The 20,113-nt window shown below is 40.7% G+C and overlaps 1 protein-coding gene across 2 annotated transcripts in view; it reads right to left on the bottom strand.

Moving 5' to 3' along the window:
- The window catches only part of SYN2 (synapsin II), a 148,643-nt gene that overhangs the window by 44,230 nt on the left and 84,300 nt on the right, over positions 1-20,113 (bottom strand). For both annotated transcript variants that reach the window (XM_032649097.1, XM_032649098.1), the window contains exons 2-3: positions 1,504-1,561; positions 139-230 (exon numbers count right to left, since the gene is read on the bottom strand). In XM_032649097.1, coding sequence (XP_032504988.1) covers positions 139-230; positions 1,504-1,561 — 150 coding nt within the window. The remainder of the gene's footprint in view (positions 1-138; positions 231-1,503; positions 1,562-20,113) is intronic.

The raw sequence follows: 20,113 nt of genomic DNA on the forward strand, positions 1-20,113 counted from the left end.
CTGCCTTCCTCTGCCACTGCCGCACAGCACACATCATCAACTTCTGTACGCTATACATAGCAATGCTGTCCCACTGCAAGCCAGAGATGGTGACTGTGGTGACAGTGACAGCGACCCAGAGGACAGAAAGGACCTTACCGGACAACCTTTGTGCCATTCCGGAGCAACTGCATATCCACAGCATAGGTCCCATCTGCATGGGCCACCAGGTTGAGCTCTGAAAATTCTGCCTGGAAAATAACAGGAGGAGATTAAGAGCGTAGATTTCATGGTATGTGTTTTTTACTATGATAAAAAATGAATAAATAAAAATAACAGTAGGGGAGTAAGCCCACAGTCCTGATTCTGCGGGGCCCTCCGCATAGCAGCAACAGCATCCCTTCCACCAAACATTTATTTACCGTTTGCAAAGCATTTTCCCAAACTGATCTCATCTAACTCTCACAGCTACTCTATGAGGCAGGAGAGGCAGAGATAATTATCCTTATTTACCAAAGGAGCAGCTAAGTGACTTTTCTGGACAAACAAAACTTATTGTTGGCAGAGACAGGAGCAAAACTCAGGCCTTCCGACTCCCCACCCAGCATCCTTTGTGCTGCCTCTCTACAGAGCGGGAATGCAAACTGGGGCAAACATGCCCTTTATCAATTTCAACATAAATACACTAAGTTTTAGTTTAGGCAATTGGGTTTTTAGTTCTGCTCCAGCCCAACTAGCTGCATAAGATGTTCAGGCGAGTTACTTGTTCTCTCCGGGTGGACAGTTTCTCCCAGCTATAAAATGGGAATAATTTTTTTATCAACCTTGCCTATCTAATAAGTTATTTTAAGAACTGAATGCAACAATGGATAGGAAAAGTACTCTGTATCAATCACAGCACACCATGTAAGGAATGATGAGTAACTTCTATCATTACATATAAAATACATGCATTGTTTAAACTGGACATCCCCCTATGCACTCGAATGGACCTAATCTCTATTTATCATGAAGCAAACAGTACAGGAAGATAAAAAATGACCTTTCAGGACTTCTCTGCATTAAGACCAGGAGGTGTGCTTTTCTAAGTTCTCTTTGAAGTGTAGCCTCAGGCGTGCAGAGGAGGTGCCACTGGAGGCCACACAACTGAATGGCAGATGTGTGCCTACCCAGCAAGACCATGCCACCAGCAATATGTAGATGTGGCCATGTCCTAGGTAGACATTCCTCTAAAGTGTTCCTCAGCCTGAGAACCCTGCACCCAGAGGGCCCCAAGAGCCACGCTGCTTGCCTCTCTATGGACACCAGAGCCATGAAGAGAAGTCAGCAAAGTTGAAAGATGCAGCCTTCAGAACCATGTCTCATAGAGAGAAAAGTCCTGGAAAGGGTTGGGGGAGGAGATGGAGAGCCTAGAAGCTAGTGACGGACACTGATCTCCACTGGGCAGAACTAAATGGTTCATTCTGGAATGCCAAGAGGGGCCAACAATGATGCAGAGGCAACTCTGGGCTCCAGGCTGGTTACCTGTTCCACTTTGATATCATAATCTCCAAGGACTTTTTTGCCCCGAAAGCACTTGGCCCTGGAAAAAAGGGAAAAAAACCCACACAAATTAGTTCTGTACAGGTGTCTGTGGTCAGAAATTCACTCTCACAAAGATGAGGACCATGGCAGACAGAATCCCAGAATGAGAGTCAAGAGACCTGGGTCAGTCTGCTATTGGATCACCATGAGACAGCCTCAGTCAAACCACGGCCTCCCCTCTATAAAATAAACCAAGAGGCCTTTCACTCTTAGGCATTGTCATTTTATGATAACATCCTTGGTCTTTCCAAAAGGAGGCTAGAAGTAACAATTTCCCTAATGTTACTCCTGGTAAAGACTAGGTCAATTTTATACATCCCTATAGTTTCCTTATATTCCCCCATCCTGCCTTTCACTCTGATTTTCTAGTTGGTTTCCACCCTTGGAATTTTAGTTTCTAAGGAAACTGTTATTATTTTACCTCTTCATACCCATACTTCCAAAAAGGATTTGAGACAATAATTTAAAAAGCAAATATATCCAACAAAACAAGGATTAAAGGACAATCAATGAATGAAGGAGAGTTAATTATACCAGAAAAAAAGCAGAGGGCAGGGGGAGAGGCTGAGGAAAGCTACTATAATTGAACACAAAACCTATCCTGTGTTTCTGGGCAGTCAAGAGAATGAGTCAAGCCTAGATAACACTGTACTTACTACCTTCCCGTTTTGTCACGGAGCTGGAGGAACCTCACATTACAGCTGCTGGTAAGAGGACTGTTTATGCTTATATTCATAGCCATTGCTACTTTGCTCTTCACCTCCCCTTCCTCTCATAAGAGTTTCTTATCTGCCTTTATAGGCTGGTTCTCCACCTGTAAAAAGGGCCCTTCCACATGCTACCTAGGTTGGGCTTGCTTTCCCAGTGCTTGAAATTTCAAATTAGTGTGTTTCACTGGAGGTTTTCTAAAAGTCCCTCTCCAAAACAAAGGGATAAACTAACATTTATTGGGCATCATGTTCTAGGAATTATGTGCTAATTTCTTTCAAGAACATTTCATTTAGTCCTCATAACAACTTATGAGATAGGGAGAAAGGCATTCATTTTCGAGATGAGGAAACCAAGACTCAGGGGATAAAAATGGCACATTCAAGGTCATATGGCAAGTTAGTGACAGAACCAATATTCACACCCAAGTCTGAGTCCAGAGTCGTCGGCGCTGCACAGCACTGTCTCCCTCTGCTTATTCATTCTTGCCATCCTCATTCCCACCATTACAAAAACTGACTTGTCATGTATGCTGCACTGCATGGGTCTTTTCCCATTTTCTCTCTTCTGTGCAAAAGGGACTTGATGTTGTGAGCACTAGTTCCACTACAAATACTTCCTACACCGGTTCCTGTGAACTACCCAGGACGAGGCCAGGCTATTTCCTTTCCGATCTGGTTCTGGAACAGTCTGTTCTAGGAAGTTGTCATTTGTCCTATCCAAGTCCCTGGCTACCCTCAAATTGCTCCTCAGAGGCATTCAGCCATCCTGGAGCTGGATCACTTAAGTCCATCCCCCTACCTCTGCCCCAATTCCTTACTAAGCTTCAGCAGCTTGCTTCCAGAACCCTGTTCAACGTTCACAGCTCAGCAAGCCCCTTGGGCAAGGGGCCTGTAGCACATCCCATCCCTTTTACGGTTCCATCTTATTTATGGGTTTAAATAACAGTCTATGCATGGCACTATCACTGCTCTGCAGATCTTGAGGACTCCGTAGGTCTTCGTCCACGACTATAAACAGAAGGAACTGGAGTAAATGATCTAAGAGGTTCCTTCCCTGTGTTGGTGAGGTGTGCCTACCCTGTTACCAGCAATGCTTTTCTGATGCTTCCTCCCATCTTCCTGTCTCAAAATAGCTCTCCTTCTGTGAGGTAAGTCTCAGAGGCATTAACAATAACCTCTCATTCTGTATGATGCCTTGCATTTTCAAAGCACATTCTTGCCTTATTTGTTCCTTACAACTCTGTGAAGCAGCCAGGACAGACAGTGCTGTCCATTTAACCAATGGGGAAAGAAACCCAGAGCAGCTAAATAATATGTTCAAATCACAGAGAAGTTCATAGGAGTTAAGCTTAGAACTAAGAGTTTATGTCTAGGTACTTAGGTGCTGCCAAGGTTTTTAATTCACTCATTTATTCTGTGGGTTGTGAACACTGATATTGAAGTATAAATATACATTCTGTCTGCATTTATCTGCCACTTTCCACACCTGCCCATTGACCAAGTTGGCTAATGATACTGTTTTCAGGCCTTGTGCCCACCCCCAACTCTCCAATTATCTTAATGCCTTTTCCTTAAGGGAATCTGTCCTCTTGGAAATCTTAGTTTGTGTTATCTGGCTCTGGGTGATGGACCTCTCTTGGCTGAGCTACAGTCTTATAGAAAAGGAGCCAAGATGGCAGGCGATGGAGCACAGAGTCTTCTTCTGGAGAATGAGCACATTCTCCCAGGTATTTTCATGAAAAATTTTGTAACTTACAAGGAAGTGACAGAATGACTTCCTGATCCTAAGAGAGCACTGTTAGGAAGCAGTGTGCTAGAATTCAGAGGGGTTCTGGATCACAGGGCTCTGGAATCACAATCTGCATGGGAATCCTAGCTGTACACTTTTTTGGTTGTGTGACCGCAAGCAAGTCGCTTAAAAAAAAAAAAAGTATGTCACATGGTTAAACCAATAAATCTATCTATCTTCAAAAGAATAAGATGGATAAGATGAAAAATACATTTTTCCTTTCCCATTTCTCTTTCATCACACATACTCCCCATTATCAGTTGCAAGCATATACTTCCAGTGTGTGAAACTGTGTGCATATATCTGCATACATATATGTTTCAAACATATGGCATCATGCTATATAAACTCTTCTTTTTTGAACCTTAATTTTTTATTGCACTTAAAAATATACCAGTCCTTTGGGTAGTGTAGACATTTTAAAATATTAATTCTTCCCAATCCATGAACACGGGATATCTTTCCATTTACTACTTTATAATAACTTTGTATAGAATATAACCTATGAAAATATTGAATTACTATGTTGTATGCATGAAACTAATATTGTAAGTCAGCTCTACTTCAATTAAAAAAATACATCTTAGTGATGTGCTTTCAACACATACTGATAGACCTCGTTCTTTTTTTTTTTTTTTTTTTTTTTTTGTGGTACGCGGGCCTCTCACTATTGTGGCCTCTCCCGTTGCGGAGCACAGCCTCCGGACGCGCAGGCCCAGCGGCCATGGCTCACGGGCCCAGCTGCTCCGCGGCACGTGAGATCTTCCCGGACCGGGGCACGAACCCCTGTCCCCTGCATCGGCAGGCAGACTCTTAACCACTGCACCACCAGGGAAGCCCTAGACCTCTTTCTTTGTAATAGCTAGCTGCATGAAATTCCATTTGAAGGTCATACAGTAATTTAACCAATATTTACTGGTGATATGGAGGTTCCTTAAAAAACTAAAAATAGAACTACCATACGACCCAGCAATCCCACTACTGGGCATATACCCTGAGAAAACCATAATTCAAAAAAAGTCATGTATCACAATGTTCACTGCAGCTCTATTTACAATAGCCAGGACATGGAAGCAACCTAAGTGTCCATCAACAGATGAATGGATAAAGAAGATGTGGCACATACATACAATGGAATATTACTCAGCCATAAAAAGAAACGAAATTGAGTTATTTGTAGTCAGGTGGATGGACCCAGAGTCTGTCATACAGAGTGAAGTAAGTCAGAAAGAGAAAAACAAATGCCATATGCTAACACATATATATGGAATCTAAAAAACAAACAAAAAAAGGTCATGAAGAACCTAGGGGCAAGACAGGAATAAGGACACAGACCTACTAGAGAATGGACTTGAGGATACCGGGAGGGGGAAGGGTAAGACGGGACAAAGTGAGAGAGTGGCAATGGACTATACACTACCAAACGTAAAATAGATAGCTAGTGGGAAGCAGCTGCATAGCACAGGGAGATCAGCTCGGTGCTTTGTGACCATCTAGAGGGATGGGATAGGGAGGGTGAGAGGGAGGGAGACACAAGAGGGAAGAGATATGGGGATATACGTATATGTGTAACTGATTCACTTTGTTATAAAACATAAGCTAACACACCACTGTAAAGCAGTTATACTCCAATAAAGATGTTAAAAACAAACAAACAAACCCCCCCCCCCCAAGTATAGGGACTTCCCCGGTGGTCCAGTGGTAAAGAATCCACCTTCCAATGCAGGGTACATGGGTTCGACCTCTGGCTGGGGAACTAAGATCCCACATGCCACGGGGCAACCGAGCCTGGGCACCTCAACTAGAGAGCCTGCGTGCCGCAAACTACAGAGCCCATGCCCCCTGGAGCCTGCACGCCATAACTAGAGAGAAGCCCGAGCACCACAACGAAGAGCCCGCAGGCTGCAACAAAAGATCCTGCACGCCTCAACAAAGATCGCGCGTAGCGCAGCTAAGACCCAATACAGCCATAAATAAATAAATAATAAATAAATAAATCTTAAAAAAAAAAATTACTGGTGAGCGTTTAGATTTCCAGTGTTTGGATTGTTTTTGCTATTAGAAACAGAGCTACAATGGCTTACATTTAAGAATATATTCATAAGATAAATTATTTTTTCCAGCTTTATTATGTTATAATTGACAAACAAAATTATATTTTAAGTGTACAGCATGATGATTTCATACAGGTATACTTTGTGAAATGGGATAAGCACAGATTAATTACCACACCTATCACCTCACATTACTACCTTCTGTGTGTGTGTGTGTGTGTGTTGTGTGCGTGTGTGTGGCAAGAACACTTTAGATCTACTCTCTTATAAGCAAATTTCAAGTATACAAAACAGTGTCATCCACTACAGTCACCACATTGTACATTAGAAGGATAATTTATTGCAGAATTGCTGGTGTAACGAATAGACAGAGATTTTACTGATATCCGCACACTGCCCCCCACCCAAGAAAAAGATTATATCACTCTCCCCAGTGTTTGAAAGTTTGGGAAAGTTACTTCACCTCCCTTAGTTACCCCCCCACAGTCCCTTGCTTAAGCTGGGCACAGAGAAGGTGCTCAGTAAGGACTTTCCAACAGCCAGTCTTGTCAAATCAATCCAAATTCACCCCCTGGTGCTCAGTCGAAACAGAAACCAAGATGTACATCCTTGAAGCACGGACTAAAAATATCTATGGTGCGTGTGTTGTCAATTTCCCCCTATTGTAACATTTTCTTAACAAGCCTACCAGCTGAGGATCTTTGTGAGTTTAATGGCTTGCCCAGGCAATGAACCACCTCCCCTTACTGCTAAAATGAGTAGAGGCTTCTAGGTTTAACTCTTCTTACTCAAGGCACAGAATACCCTCAGGAATTCCCATCCTCTTGCAAACTAGGGCTCATGAGGCTGAGGAGACATCATCAGAGACTTCTCTGCTAAGGCTGCCTCAAAACTTGGCCCAATCTTGATAAGCCCAGCTTAAATACTCCCTCTTTATGCATGGGGAAATGGAGAAAGGTCTAGAATTAGGAGCCAGAGGAGCTGAGTTCAGGCCTAGTTCTACCACTTCTCAGCTGTGTGACTTTGGGCAAGTAACAGCCTCTCTGAGCCTCAGTTTCGTCATGTATAAAATAGGGCTAATAATGATTTTAATAATAATAGCAAACAGTCACTACGTACTAACCACTATCTTAAGTATTCTATGTATCTTACCTCATTTAATAATACCTGACTCACAGGTTGCTGTGAAGACTTAAAGAAGCCAGGTAAGAATAAATGACATGAAAGTATTTTGGAAACTCTGAAATATTATGCAAATATAAAGTACTATTAGCAAAATGCAACAAACATTCACGTACCAGGTATTATTGCTGTTTTACTATGACCAGAGCCAACATGCCTTCTTCCTCTTCTGAACTTGCATTCCATTTATTGTCTACTCCTGATATCTGGCTTATAGCATCATCACCTGATACCACCTTTCAAACTCAGTTGTCTAATAATCTGTGATACCCCTCCCCCACACCAGCCTCAGATCACTGGATTATGCAACAATACTTTGGAGCAAGGACTACCCAAATGAGCCCTGGATTCTCCATCATTTTGTATTTTAAATATCGATTATGTCCTGTTGTCATATTACATGCTCTGAGCTAAGGCTTGCACAAATATAATCAACATATCTATAAATTTCCAACTACTTCCCTAAACTGAGTATTCACAATCAGGGCTTGCTTATTGACTGGAGATGTTAGGAGTGATGGTGCTGGCTGGACAGATGCAGAAAACCAGAAGAGGCCACCCTCAGGACTGAGTGGACTGAGTGTGTCTCTGCAGCCCCAGCCGTCTTCTCCTTTCTTCTTGCACGCGCACGTCCCAGGGTGTCATGTTCTTTCTTCTCTCTTTTTCCCCACATGAAAATCTGTTCTCAATCTCCATCCACACCGGAACTAAAGGACCTAAAAACAGCCTAGAGTGTAAATCCTCCCTGGGTGCCTGAGGCTCGCACAGGGATCAAATCCTCAGGCTAGAAGATGAAAGCACTAACAATGCACCTAGTAAATGCCTAGCACTGGTTAGACATAAATGTCCAGGCAAGGTGCTTAGTTTCTGGGTCTTATTGTCTATAACTCAGGCCCTATTCTTTTGGTCAAGCATCTCAAGGCATGAAGAAATTAGAAAATAAACTAGAAATAGTAGAGGAATCTATTCCCCACCCTACACTCAAAGGGTAAATCAGGCCTGCCGGTCTTGGAGAGAGTTTGTGGGCGCCTGCCGCCACCCCCTGGCAGGATGTGTACTGCAGACACGCCGTAGTCCTAGCTCACTCACCCACTGAGCTGACTCCACTGGCTCAGTGATAGCCCTCCAGGTGCTTATTTGCTGCTCTGACAAACCATGCCTGAAAATTCACTATTTCTCCTAAAAAGTGTGTGTCCACATACCCCAAGCTAGATAGTTGGCTTTTTGCCATCTGTAGAAAGAAAGGATGTGATTTATCAATAAATTCAGCAACAATTTACTGAACACCCAGTGGTGGGTGCTGGAAATGTAAAAATGCATTAGTAGGTGCCAAGTAGAGAAAGCACAGTCTAGAAAGGGAGACCAATATGCATGTCGGTAATTGCTAAGGACCCTTTCAACTCTTAAGATTTATAGCTAATATTCACATTCCCACCTTTCAATCTTTTCCTCAAAAAAAAGAATTTAATGCACACGACTAAAACAACAGCAACAAAAGTTTCATCTAGCTCAGAAAGATGTACAGTGAAAAGTAAGTTTCCTCTACCTTCATGAAGCTTGCAGGTTAGTGGTGGGCAGAAGCATAACTAAAAGATCGTAATACAGGGTATAAACTGTACCAGGGGTGTGGACAAGGCACTGTGGGGACCCAAAGGAGGGAGTTCTCTGCCTGGAGGAGCCTGGGAAGGCTCCAAGGACGCAGCTGAGTCTTAAAGAATGAGGAGGAATTTGCCACACAAGAAGCAGAGAGCAGAATTGAAAGGCACAGAGGCTGCCTGAGCACAGAGCGCTGCAGTGGCCCAGCTGACTGGGGGAAGGGCATGCAGGCTGAGGCTCCTGAGAAAGGGAAGGGATGGCCTGTCAAAGAACTTCAAATGTCAGGCTGAGTAGTTGGGATGTAATAGCCAGCTTCCAAAAGAATTTTTTTTAACTTTTTATTATGAAAAATTCCATCCTCAGTAATCAACATTTTGCCAGTCTTTTTCATTAATCACCCTCACTGTTGTTGTTAGGACTGTTGTTTGATTGTTTTAAAGCAAATCCCAGATATCATGTTATTTCTCGTGTAGAATTTTAAGTAATATCTCTAACTGGTAATGCCTTAAAATTTTTGTTTACTGTGGCAAAATATATATAACAAAAGTTGCCATTTTAACCATTTTCAAGTGTACAATTCAGTGGCATTTAGTGCATTCACAATGTTGTGCAACCAACATCACTACTTCCAAAACTTTTTCATCCTCCAGAACAGAAACTCTGTGGCCATTAGGCAGTAACTGCCCATCCCCCCCAAATCCACCCCCCAGTCCCTGATAACCTCTAACTTACTTTCTCTTTATCCCAGGGAAATGACTTTTTAATAACTATTATTATTTAATAATTAATAATAATTTAAAACATCTTTACTGAGTCTATATTCAAGTTTTCCCAACTGTCTCCCAAAACACTGTCAAAGATTTTAAGCAGAGAGGTGACATGATCAGATGTGCCTAAGATCTGATAGGCCACACTGTCTGGGACACAGAAGAGATGGCAGGGAGCCAACCAGGGCTTGAGATCATTTGGGAAGCTGTGCAGTAATTAGACTTCAGGACTTGCTGTTTTCCTGATACATGGCAAACCAATAGCTACTGTACAACACTCATCAGGCAACTCAATTGATCATTTGACTGATCAGGGCTAGGAATTTAGAAGCTAGCTGGGAAACGACAGTGATAGAAAGTGGTATAGGACAGACACCTCATATAGATGTTCTGGAACAAAGCCATAAATGAGACATAAAATAGGCGGGCTTACATTGGTAAAGGGGTTCTTAACTCAAATTTGGATTTGCAATCTAATTCATAACCCATAAAACTTGCTTTCAGTACATGGAGAAATGCCTGTTATAGATAACTGGTTTAGGAATAAGATACAAAGAATAGGAAGAAGTGAACAGTTTTCTGGATAAAGGAAACGTTCTGTGGCTGGTCCTTGATATTATTAATTCAGTGATTAAGTAGTTAAATCAAATTCTCTGCTACTTCTTAGATAGAAAGCAAGCTGCATGGCATCTTTTTTTTTTTTTTTTTTTTTTTTTTTTTTTTTTTTTTTTTTTATGCGTTACGCGGGCCTCTCACTGTTGTGGCCTCTCCCGTTGCGGAGGACAGGCTCCGGACGCGCAGGCTCAGCGGCCATGGCTCACGGGCCCAGCCGCTCCGCGGCATGTGGGATCCTCCCAGACCGGGGCACGAACCCGTGTCCCCTGCATCGGCAGGCGGACTCTCAACCACTGCGCCACCAGGGAAGCCCTGCATGGCATCTTAGTTAACATTCATATAAATGATCTGGAAAAGAGTGCATGGGGAAATTGCCAAATTTGCAGATGGCATTCAGCACTTCCAGGGATTAAAATGCCAAGAAGATGTGGACGTGGGCAGAAAAGTGGCAGAGGAGTTTTAATGTGACTAAGTGTAAGAAAACATTCTATTCAATGGAAAATGATTTTATCAGGGGATCATGAGTGTTCCACTACAATCCAAAAAAGAACCTGAAATAAAAGAAAATTATTTCCTTAAGACATTAGTCCTGTGAGATGTAACAGAAAAACACAAAAAGACTGAGAGTGAAAGGTGAAAAATAATGTTGATTATCATCAGAAAGTTTATTGGAAACTCAACATAAAGGGTTTCTTACACTCTGAACTCATCTTGTACAAGTCATAGTACTTTCATATTTGTGATACAGCATATCACGTCCACTTGTCTAAACACAAATGACATGATGAAAGTAGAAATGGCCCAGAGGAAAACAGAACAAAATAAAAAGGCTCTGATTTTAGGAGAGGCTGATATAATGAGTCTTCTTCAGTCTGTAAAGGTAAAGATCCAAAGGGCACAAAAAGGTGTAAAGGAGGGAAAGAGAACTTGAGAGACTACATACTACACACATTATTCATCCCAGATATCCAAATTAATCTCACGATATTTCATGCCTTACAGGAACGTCATTTCAATGCTACTGGTTTTATAGGAAAAGGAAGCTCGGATAAAATAAGTGACTTGCTTAAAAGTAGCAGTGAGTAGGTGGCAGAGCTAGTAAAATTAAATTTCAGCGCTTCTGATGATCAAGTTTAGAAATCGTATATTTTAGATGGGAACTGGGCTCTACTCATTTTTGTAGCCTCAATGCCTGTCTTACTCTTCAACACACAGCAGATGCTCAGAAAATGTTTATGGAGTTATTAAAATGAATACAGCTAGACATTTGGAAGTTAATATCAGAGAGAGTAACCATGCTCAATCTGATAGAGTCCTGGGCTTGTAGATCTCTGAGGACACCTACTTAGTCCTGCCCTGGAGTTCATAGAATTCCCTCAAGTGACCTGCAGGAGGGCTTCAACAGACTTAGATGGCAGATGAGACCCCTTAAGAAAAACAGCAATCTTAAAGTTCTGAAAATGACTAATTTCTGAGTAAACACACCAGCTGTGACTTCAGTTGGTAACAGCAAATCACTTTTTCTGAGCAGATCTTCTGAAGATCTCTATTTTGGGGAATAATTAAATGATGCAGTATCACAAGATAACAAGATTATCAAACACAGAAGAAAGAAAAAAGAATCCAGGAGAACACATGATGGGAAGATTAGCTGCATTTGTCTGTAATTACAGTGGAGCTACAGAACAGAATGCTTTGGAGTCATGGGACAGATTCACTTTCCATGACTGGCTTATAAAATTAAATCAGGCTGATTTGATATTCAAGTAGGTCAGTATTAAAGTTTGCTTTGGAGAAATATCAAGCAAGTATAATTTTTGAAAGATATGGATTTCTTTTATACCAGAAAAACAGGGATCCTAGCACTGACAAATGTCCAGGTTCAATTCCAGTGTCAGGTCACAAATCATACCCACAATCACCACTACCATCAAAGCCATCCATCTCTAGATACAGAGAAATGTCCTCTATGATCTGACCCCATCCTTCTATTCTAATCTCCCACTGTTTCCCTCCTGCAAGACTGCTGCAGAGTCTGTGTGAATTAGAAAAAGGCATTCTTTCCTGCAGGTGGACACTCCTACACCAGGGTTCTTGGCTTGGCAAGCAGAGTGTGGGTCTGCGTTTCACCCCGACTTGTCCCCTCAGTCAAATGCCCTTGTGTGGTGAACAACCTGAAGGAGCATATGCAGGCGCCCTGTCCTGCTACCATTCAGACACTGAATGGTACTACTAGGTCAAACTGCCATTCAGACACTCTTTCCCAACTATCTCTTGTCAAACTACTGCTTCTGTGCATTGGCCCATTTAGAAATCACCCTTTTCTATGGAAACAACCTAAATGTCCATTGACAAACAAATGGAGAAAGAAAATGTGATATGTACATACGATGGAATATTGTTCAGCCGTAAAAAAAAGGGAAATACTGCCATTTGTAGCAACACGGATCAACCTGGAGGACATTATGCTAAGTGAAATAAGTCAGACACAGAATGGTAAATGCTGCATGACCTCATACGTGGAATCTAAAATAGTCAAACTCAGAAGCAGAGAACAGAATGGTAGTTGTCAGGGGCTGGAGGAGGGGGAAATGAAGAGATGTTGATCAAAGAATCCAAAGTTTCAGTTATGCAAGATGAATGAGTTTTGGAGATCTGATGTATACGGCATGATAGCTAACAATACTGTATGGTAAACTTGAAATTTGCTGAGTTCTCACAGAAGAAGGAGAAGGAGAAGGAGAAGGAAAAGAAGAAGAAGGAGGAGAAAAAGGTAATCTCAAAGGCATTGTTTTTCTTACTAAATGTGCTTGTGTGGTAAATCACACTGATTGATATTCAAATGTTACATGAAACTTGAGTTCCTGGGATGAACTCCACTGGGCCATGATGCATGATCCTTTTTATATATCATGGGATCCAATTTGCTAAAATGCTGTTAAGAACTGTTGCAACTATGTTTATTGGGGATTTTGGTTTGTGGTTTTCTATTCTTATGGGGTCTTTGGTTTGGTGTCAAAAGTAATAATTTTGGCTTCACGGAAGGAGATGGGAAGTAAGAAATTTTGTGGAACTTGTATCATCTCTACTATAAATGTTTGAGAGAGTTCATCTGTGAAGCGATCATAGATTTTCTACTTCGGGTCCAGGAATTAATCTTACTTTATCATAGAGTGTGCTTTTTAATACTTAATTGGATTCTATTAGTTAATATGTGACAAAGAATGAATGCATCTAGATTTTTAAGTGCACTGGGACAGATATTGTTTTCTTATTGCTCTTATCCAAATTATTGTCAAGGTTATTTTAGCCTCAAGAAAATTGGATGGAGAGTCTTCCATTTTCTTTTCTGGTACAAATTTTATGAATTATTTTAGCATGTATCCTCAAGCTTATTAAAGTAACATTTAAAAAAGAAATCATCTCTCTCCTCATTTTTAAAGGTCCCAAACAAGTTCTGCCTCCCTTTTGAAATCTTCCCTGTTCTCCCCTCTGTGGTGGTTTCTCCTTCCTCTGAAAGCTTAGTCTGAAACCTATTCACTTGTCATTTTAAATAGACTCAGCTTAGTATCATCTGCTGATTTTCAAGCCTCTTCCTCCCTACCGTATCACCCTCTGAGGGTGCACACTGTCTTATACTTCCTTCCGAGTCCCCCACTACTCACCGCCACGCTCACCACTGCCTTATACAGAGCACACCTGGGTTAGTTCATTTTATGTGTCAACCTGAAAGGGCCACAGGTGTTCAGATATTTGCCTAAACATTATTCTGGGTGTGTCTGTGAAGGTGTTTCTGGATGAGATTAACATTTGAATCAAGACTGAGTAAAGCAGATTGCTCTCCCCAATGTGAGCAGGCCTCATCCAATCCACCGAAGGCCTGACTACCACAAAAAGGTGGAGTAAGGGAGAATTTACTCTGCCTGACTGTCTTTGAACTAAGACATCAGTCTTCTGCCTTTAGTCTCAGACTGAAAGATATAGCATTCCTGGTCCTCAGGCCTTCAGAATTGGCCTGGAACTCTACCTTCGGTTCTCTTGGGTCTCCAGTTTGCCAGTCTTAGGACTTCTCAGCCTCTATAAATGCGTGAGCCAATTCCTCATGATAAATCTCTCTCTCTCTCTTTCTATATATAACTATAATCTTATCTCTCTCGCTTGCTCTCCCTCTATATATCTATATAAATAGATATATAAAAATATATATAATCTATTATCTATGTTATCTATATTATCTATGTGTTATCTATATATAGATAATAGATGGATGGATATAGATATAGAGCTCCTCGACTGCTATAACAAAATACCACAGACTGGATGCTTAAACAGCAGACATTTATTTCTCACAGTTCTAGAGGCTGACCAGTCCAGATCAAGGTGCTGGCCTGGTAAGACTCTTCCTGGCTTGCGGACTGCCACCTTCTTGCTGTGTTCTCACATGGTCGAGAGAGAGAAAGAGCTCTGGTCTCTCTTCCTCTTATAAGGACACTAATTCCATCACTGCTACACTACCCTCATGACCTCAGCTAAATCTAATTACCTCCCAAAGGCCCCACCTCCAAATACCATCACACTGGGAGTTAGAGTTTCAACATATGAATTGGTAGGGGAGGCGGGGGGTGGAGACACACAAACATTCACCCCATAACAGCACCATTAATAAAGACCTATTGCTTGATTCCTGGCAGAGAACACCCACTCAACCTGGGACTTGAGGGAAGGAGGAACCACGATACATAAAAGAGTATCACAAGAATACACAATAGTATATGTTCCTCAAATGCCAAAAACAAATAGCCATTTACCTCCTTTCAGGTGGGATATACTCTCCCTGAATCAAAAGTAAGAAAGAGAACCTTCCCACCCCGTCACATAGAAACGAGTCAGTTATTCAAGCCAACTCAGAAACTTTGCATTTTAATCAATTGCTGAGTGGCATGGCACAGTGGAAAGAGCATGGATTTTAGGGTCAGACTAACCTGGGTTTAAATCTCAGGCGACCAACTTACTACCTAAACTTGGGCTCTTTACCTCTCTGTATTTTCACCTGTAAGATAAGAATAATACCCATTTCTAAGTTTGTTAGATTCAAATGACGCTGCCTTTACCATACTCCTCAAACATGCTGAACTCACCACCTCTGCTGGGCTTTTGCACTTGCTGCCAGATACCTCCTTCCCCGGGATCTTTGCATGTCCCGCTGCTTCTCACTAATTGAGTCTCAGCTCAAACATTACTTCCTCAGTGATGTTTTTTTCTGACTACCTGAGCTAGGTAATCCCCACCCCTCCCAATCATTCTCTTTATATAATCTTCATAGATATTATCTTTATTTCAAAATTACCTTGACTATTTATTATTCATTTCCCCAACCAAAATGTAAGTTCTCTGAGAGGAGAGACCTTGCTGTTGTGATAACTGCTGTGTCAATCCCGTGTCCAGCTCTATTATAATGCCTGGTACATATTAGGTGCCCAATAATATTTGTTGAAAGAATTAATGAGTATATAAATGTGTATCTGGTATATAAATGTGTATCTAGCACAGCACCCATTCATACATTTAGATTCTTTTCTTCCCCCTTTTTATGTAAAAATCACTGGGTTAAACAATGTGCCTGTGTGAGTCCTTTGAAATGGAGAGCACTTCAACAAAATGAATTCACTGAATGCTCATCAGGCATTTATAAATGTAGACAGAAGTATGGTCATTTACTTCCATGTGCAATGAGACTATCCTCCGCCTTAATGTTCTATTTTAGGTACAAATTAACATACCAGTTATTGAAGTGTTTATGGATTTTACTCTCATATGAGACATTAATAACATAATATTCTCTCAGCCTTCTGAGAGGGAAGATTTTGCTTAGAGGTCTTTTATTTATAAGGAAACAGAGGCCCAGAGAGAGGAGACACTTGATAGTTCAAGGTCAACCACCTAGTCAGAGGCAGGTGCATTCTACCATGCTGCCTCCTTAGAGTAAGAACTGCAAGTCTTCCAAAAATCGAAGAACAGTGGAATTCAAAGACAGAGATCCCTAAATGATATTATAGGATGTGGAAATTGAGGATTTGATTTCCATTTGGAGTGCTTGTGAGATCAAGTATGATAAAGAAGATAAACAGCTAAGCATTACAGAAGCATAAGAAATTTTTTATTTTTATCCCTTTGCTGATGCATTGATTCTGTTTGTGATACTGCATCACCAGGGCACGGTTCATACAGCAAATTGCTGGAAGGAAATAAGAAAAGAGCTCTCCCCTCATTCTGCTCTCATTAGCAAAGGAGACTTGACCGTCTTTTCCCAGTCCAAGTGCAAACTGCCATGACTCATATTATCAGCCTACTCACCACCATGGCTGGGCAGAAACATCCTTGTACCTCAAGGCAACAACACTCTGGATTTCCAAATCCAAACCCAGGTGGCACATTCCATTCTACAATTTTCCAACTGGCACCAATTCAGGGGGAGATATTATTCACCAGAATAGGCACTAACAACTGGATTCTGGCAGGTTGGGAGACGAACACATGCCACAGGCTCCCAGATGCACCCAAGTTTAGCAACATGGTACCAAATGTGTTCTGAATGGAGAAATGGATCTTAGATGCTATACTCTCATTTTTATAGGTGAAAAAACGGAGGCTTAAGGGGAAAAATGGCCCAAGGTCATGAGGTGGTAACCCTCATTTCTTCTCAACAGTGCTCTTTTCGTTACACCAAGTTGAGCTCACAGTGGATCTGGATTGAAGCTCATGCCTTAGAATCGAAGCACAAACATATATGGTACTGCTCTGGCTCTATTCTCCTCAGTGAATTTGTCTATCTTCTCAACCACCTCTAATGAGCCATTGAGGATACATGGTCCTCACATTCAACAAGCCCGAAGAATAATTTTAAAAACCAACCCAAACTGATTTGCCTGAAAACCTGGTTAATTTTATCCTTAGTGTCTCCATACATTCCTTTGAAATAGAGTTTACTATCCAGTGTTTTTATAATGAAATATATTCTATCAACCTTTAAAAATATTCTCATCATTTATTCATTCAACAAAGATTCATTAGAGTAGGTACCTACTCTTTTTCCAGCAGTATGCAAAGCACTGGGTGGAGGGTAGGAGAAGGAAAGACTATAGACCTCAACCAGCTCTGCCACAAAGAATAAAAATAGTGTTAACAGAAGTACAGGAGATTACTTATCCCAGAGTTCAGGTATCAAAATTATATCAACTACAGTAAAATTGATAATAGCTAATATTTGTTAAGTACTTAGTAAGCTCTAGTTACTGTGCTGACTTTAAACACCTTATTCAATTAATCCTCACATCAGTCATACAAGACAGCATTATCTCCTAATCTTACAGATAAGATAACTAAGGCACAGAGAGACTAATTAACTTGTTCAAGGTCATACAACTACCCAGTGGTGGATTCAGGATTTGAGACCATGCAAACTGACTCCAGAGCAGATCTTATTCATCACTTCACACTACTTCTGAAATTATTCAAAAAATTTTAAAAGGGGATTCATATTTTAATACTCACACAGGACAGTAAAGACAACCAATACCTTTAGATACACTTTGGTGGCTTTCTCACTAATAATCAACCACTATAAATATTAATCCTCTTCTTTTTTCCCATAGTGGCTTTCAGAAGAAAAATCTTTTCTTCATCAGGCTCCTAAATAACTCTTCAACTTTTGAAATTAAAGTTTTCAGTTTCTTTTTAGTTAAGACATACAGACTTCTTAAATTTCTTTATTTCTTTTATCACACCTTACATGATAAAACATCTTTACAATTCAATGGGGATTTGTTGCTTGATGGACATAGAGATCCAGTTTTGCAAGATGAAAACAGTTCTGGAGATTGGCTGCACAACAGTGTGAACGTACTTAACACCACTGAACATTAAAAATGGTTAATATGGTAAATTTTACGGTATGTGTGTTTTACCACAATTAAAAATAAAGTTCTTGTGCTCTTTTAGAGTTAGAATATGTAAACTTCAAAGATATCGTTAACTTAGAACAGATAAGGTTCAGACATTCTACATATATGATTTTCTGTTTGTGTTACAGTACAGAGAAAGGAGTGATAAATTTTGATTACAGGGTAAATAATAGAAATTTTGTGTAGCTTAGGAATTCATCTGAATTGCATTTTCTTCATATGCAATTGATAAAATTTAACCACATGGTTTCTTTCTTTTTTAAATTGAAGTATAGTTGATTTACAATGTTATATTAGTTTCAGGTGTACAACATAGTGATTCAATATTTTTATAGGTTATACTCTTATTTAAAGTTATAAGATATTGGTTATATTCCCTGTGCTGTACATTACACCTTTGTATCTTATTTATTTTACACATAGTAATTTGTACCTTTTAATCCCCTTCCCCTACCTTGCCCCTCCCTTAACCACATGGTCTCTAAAGGCATTTTTAGGTTCTGACAGTCTGGGAGTTAAACAGTTAGTAGGATTTCAATATGTGATGTGGAAAGGACACTTCAAAAAGAAAAGTGGCTTAAACAGAAGTATTGCAGCATGAAAGTATAATTCACAAAGCCCTAAGTGGTGATGCAGTTATGGTATAACATAGGATATGCATATGGCAGAGCGGGAGTGAGGATAAGGTTGAAAGGTAGGATGGAGCCAGTTCCTTGCTTCCTGCTTTGCCAATAACCAGGAGAGGGGCCTCTGAAGACCTGTGAAGCTAATAATTTGGAATCTTGGGAATGATGAAACAGAAACCTTAACAAGTACTCTCTCGAAGACAGATTTCTACTTGAATGTTGTTTATTTCCCGGGTTCTTGATTTTGTACTTTGGGGACTATTTTCTAAGATAAAGCTGAACTCCTGAGGCCCAAAGTAGCTTCTCCCTTTGTGTCAACAATTCTGATATGTGGCGATCTTCATTTGAATGGCTTAGAGACTTAATAGGCTGTCTCTCTAACAATCACGTGTAGGAAACTTCAAACTAGGTCATCAAATCCCAACTTCCATCCCAATGCAAGAATCTACACTGTGATGTTCATAACAAGGGGTCACTGGAAAAATTACTATTTTTCAGGTTTTTCTGTTTTTTGTTTTTTTCATTTTCAGACAGCTGATGGGACAAAATTTGTTTGAGGGCTTTATTACACATTTTATTTCTATCCTTGGTGTGGTTACCATTAACTTTTTTTTAAACATGCACACTTTACTTATCAAGTATAAATTTAATCAGTAGCTCTACTGTCCTCCCAAGTTTTAGTATGTTTTAAGAGTGATCACTCCTCTTTTCTCTTTACTCCCTTGCCATGTCACATATTACAGCCCAGTGTCTTAATTTCACCTTGTTTTTATACTCCCTAAATTAATCATTATTTTTGTTGTTATTCTGTACAGTCAAGTTTTTTCTGTTTTTGTTTGTTTTAGATTTACTCACATGTTTACCAATTTCTCTAGTCTCTATTGCTTTTTTCATGTCACTACTTCCTTTGGATTCAATTTCCTGCTTCTTGAAGAATATGTTTTTAGCAGTCCTTTCAGAAATGATCTCTGAGATGTAAATTTGACGCCTCTATCTGTCTAAAATTGTCTCTATTTGACCCTCACTTTATTTTTATTTTTATTTTTTTGCGGTACGCAGGCCTCTCACTGTTGTGGCCTCTCCCGTGGCGGCTCACAGGCTCCAGACACGCAGGCTCACGGGCCCAGCCGCTCCGCGGCATGTGGGATCCTCCCGGACCGGGGCACGAACCCGTGTCCACTGCATCGGCAGGTGGACTCTCAACCACTGGGCCACCAGGGAAGCCCTGACCCTCACTCTTGAATAAAGGT

This window comes from Phocoena sinus, chromosome 11 (assembly GCF_008692025.1).
Source record: "Phocoena sinus isolate mPhoSin1 chromosome 11, mPhoSin1.pri, whole genome shotgun sequence".
Classification (NCBI taxonomy): Eukaryota; Metazoa; Chordata; class Mammalia; order Artiodactyla; family Phocoenidae; genus Phocoena; species Phocoena sinus.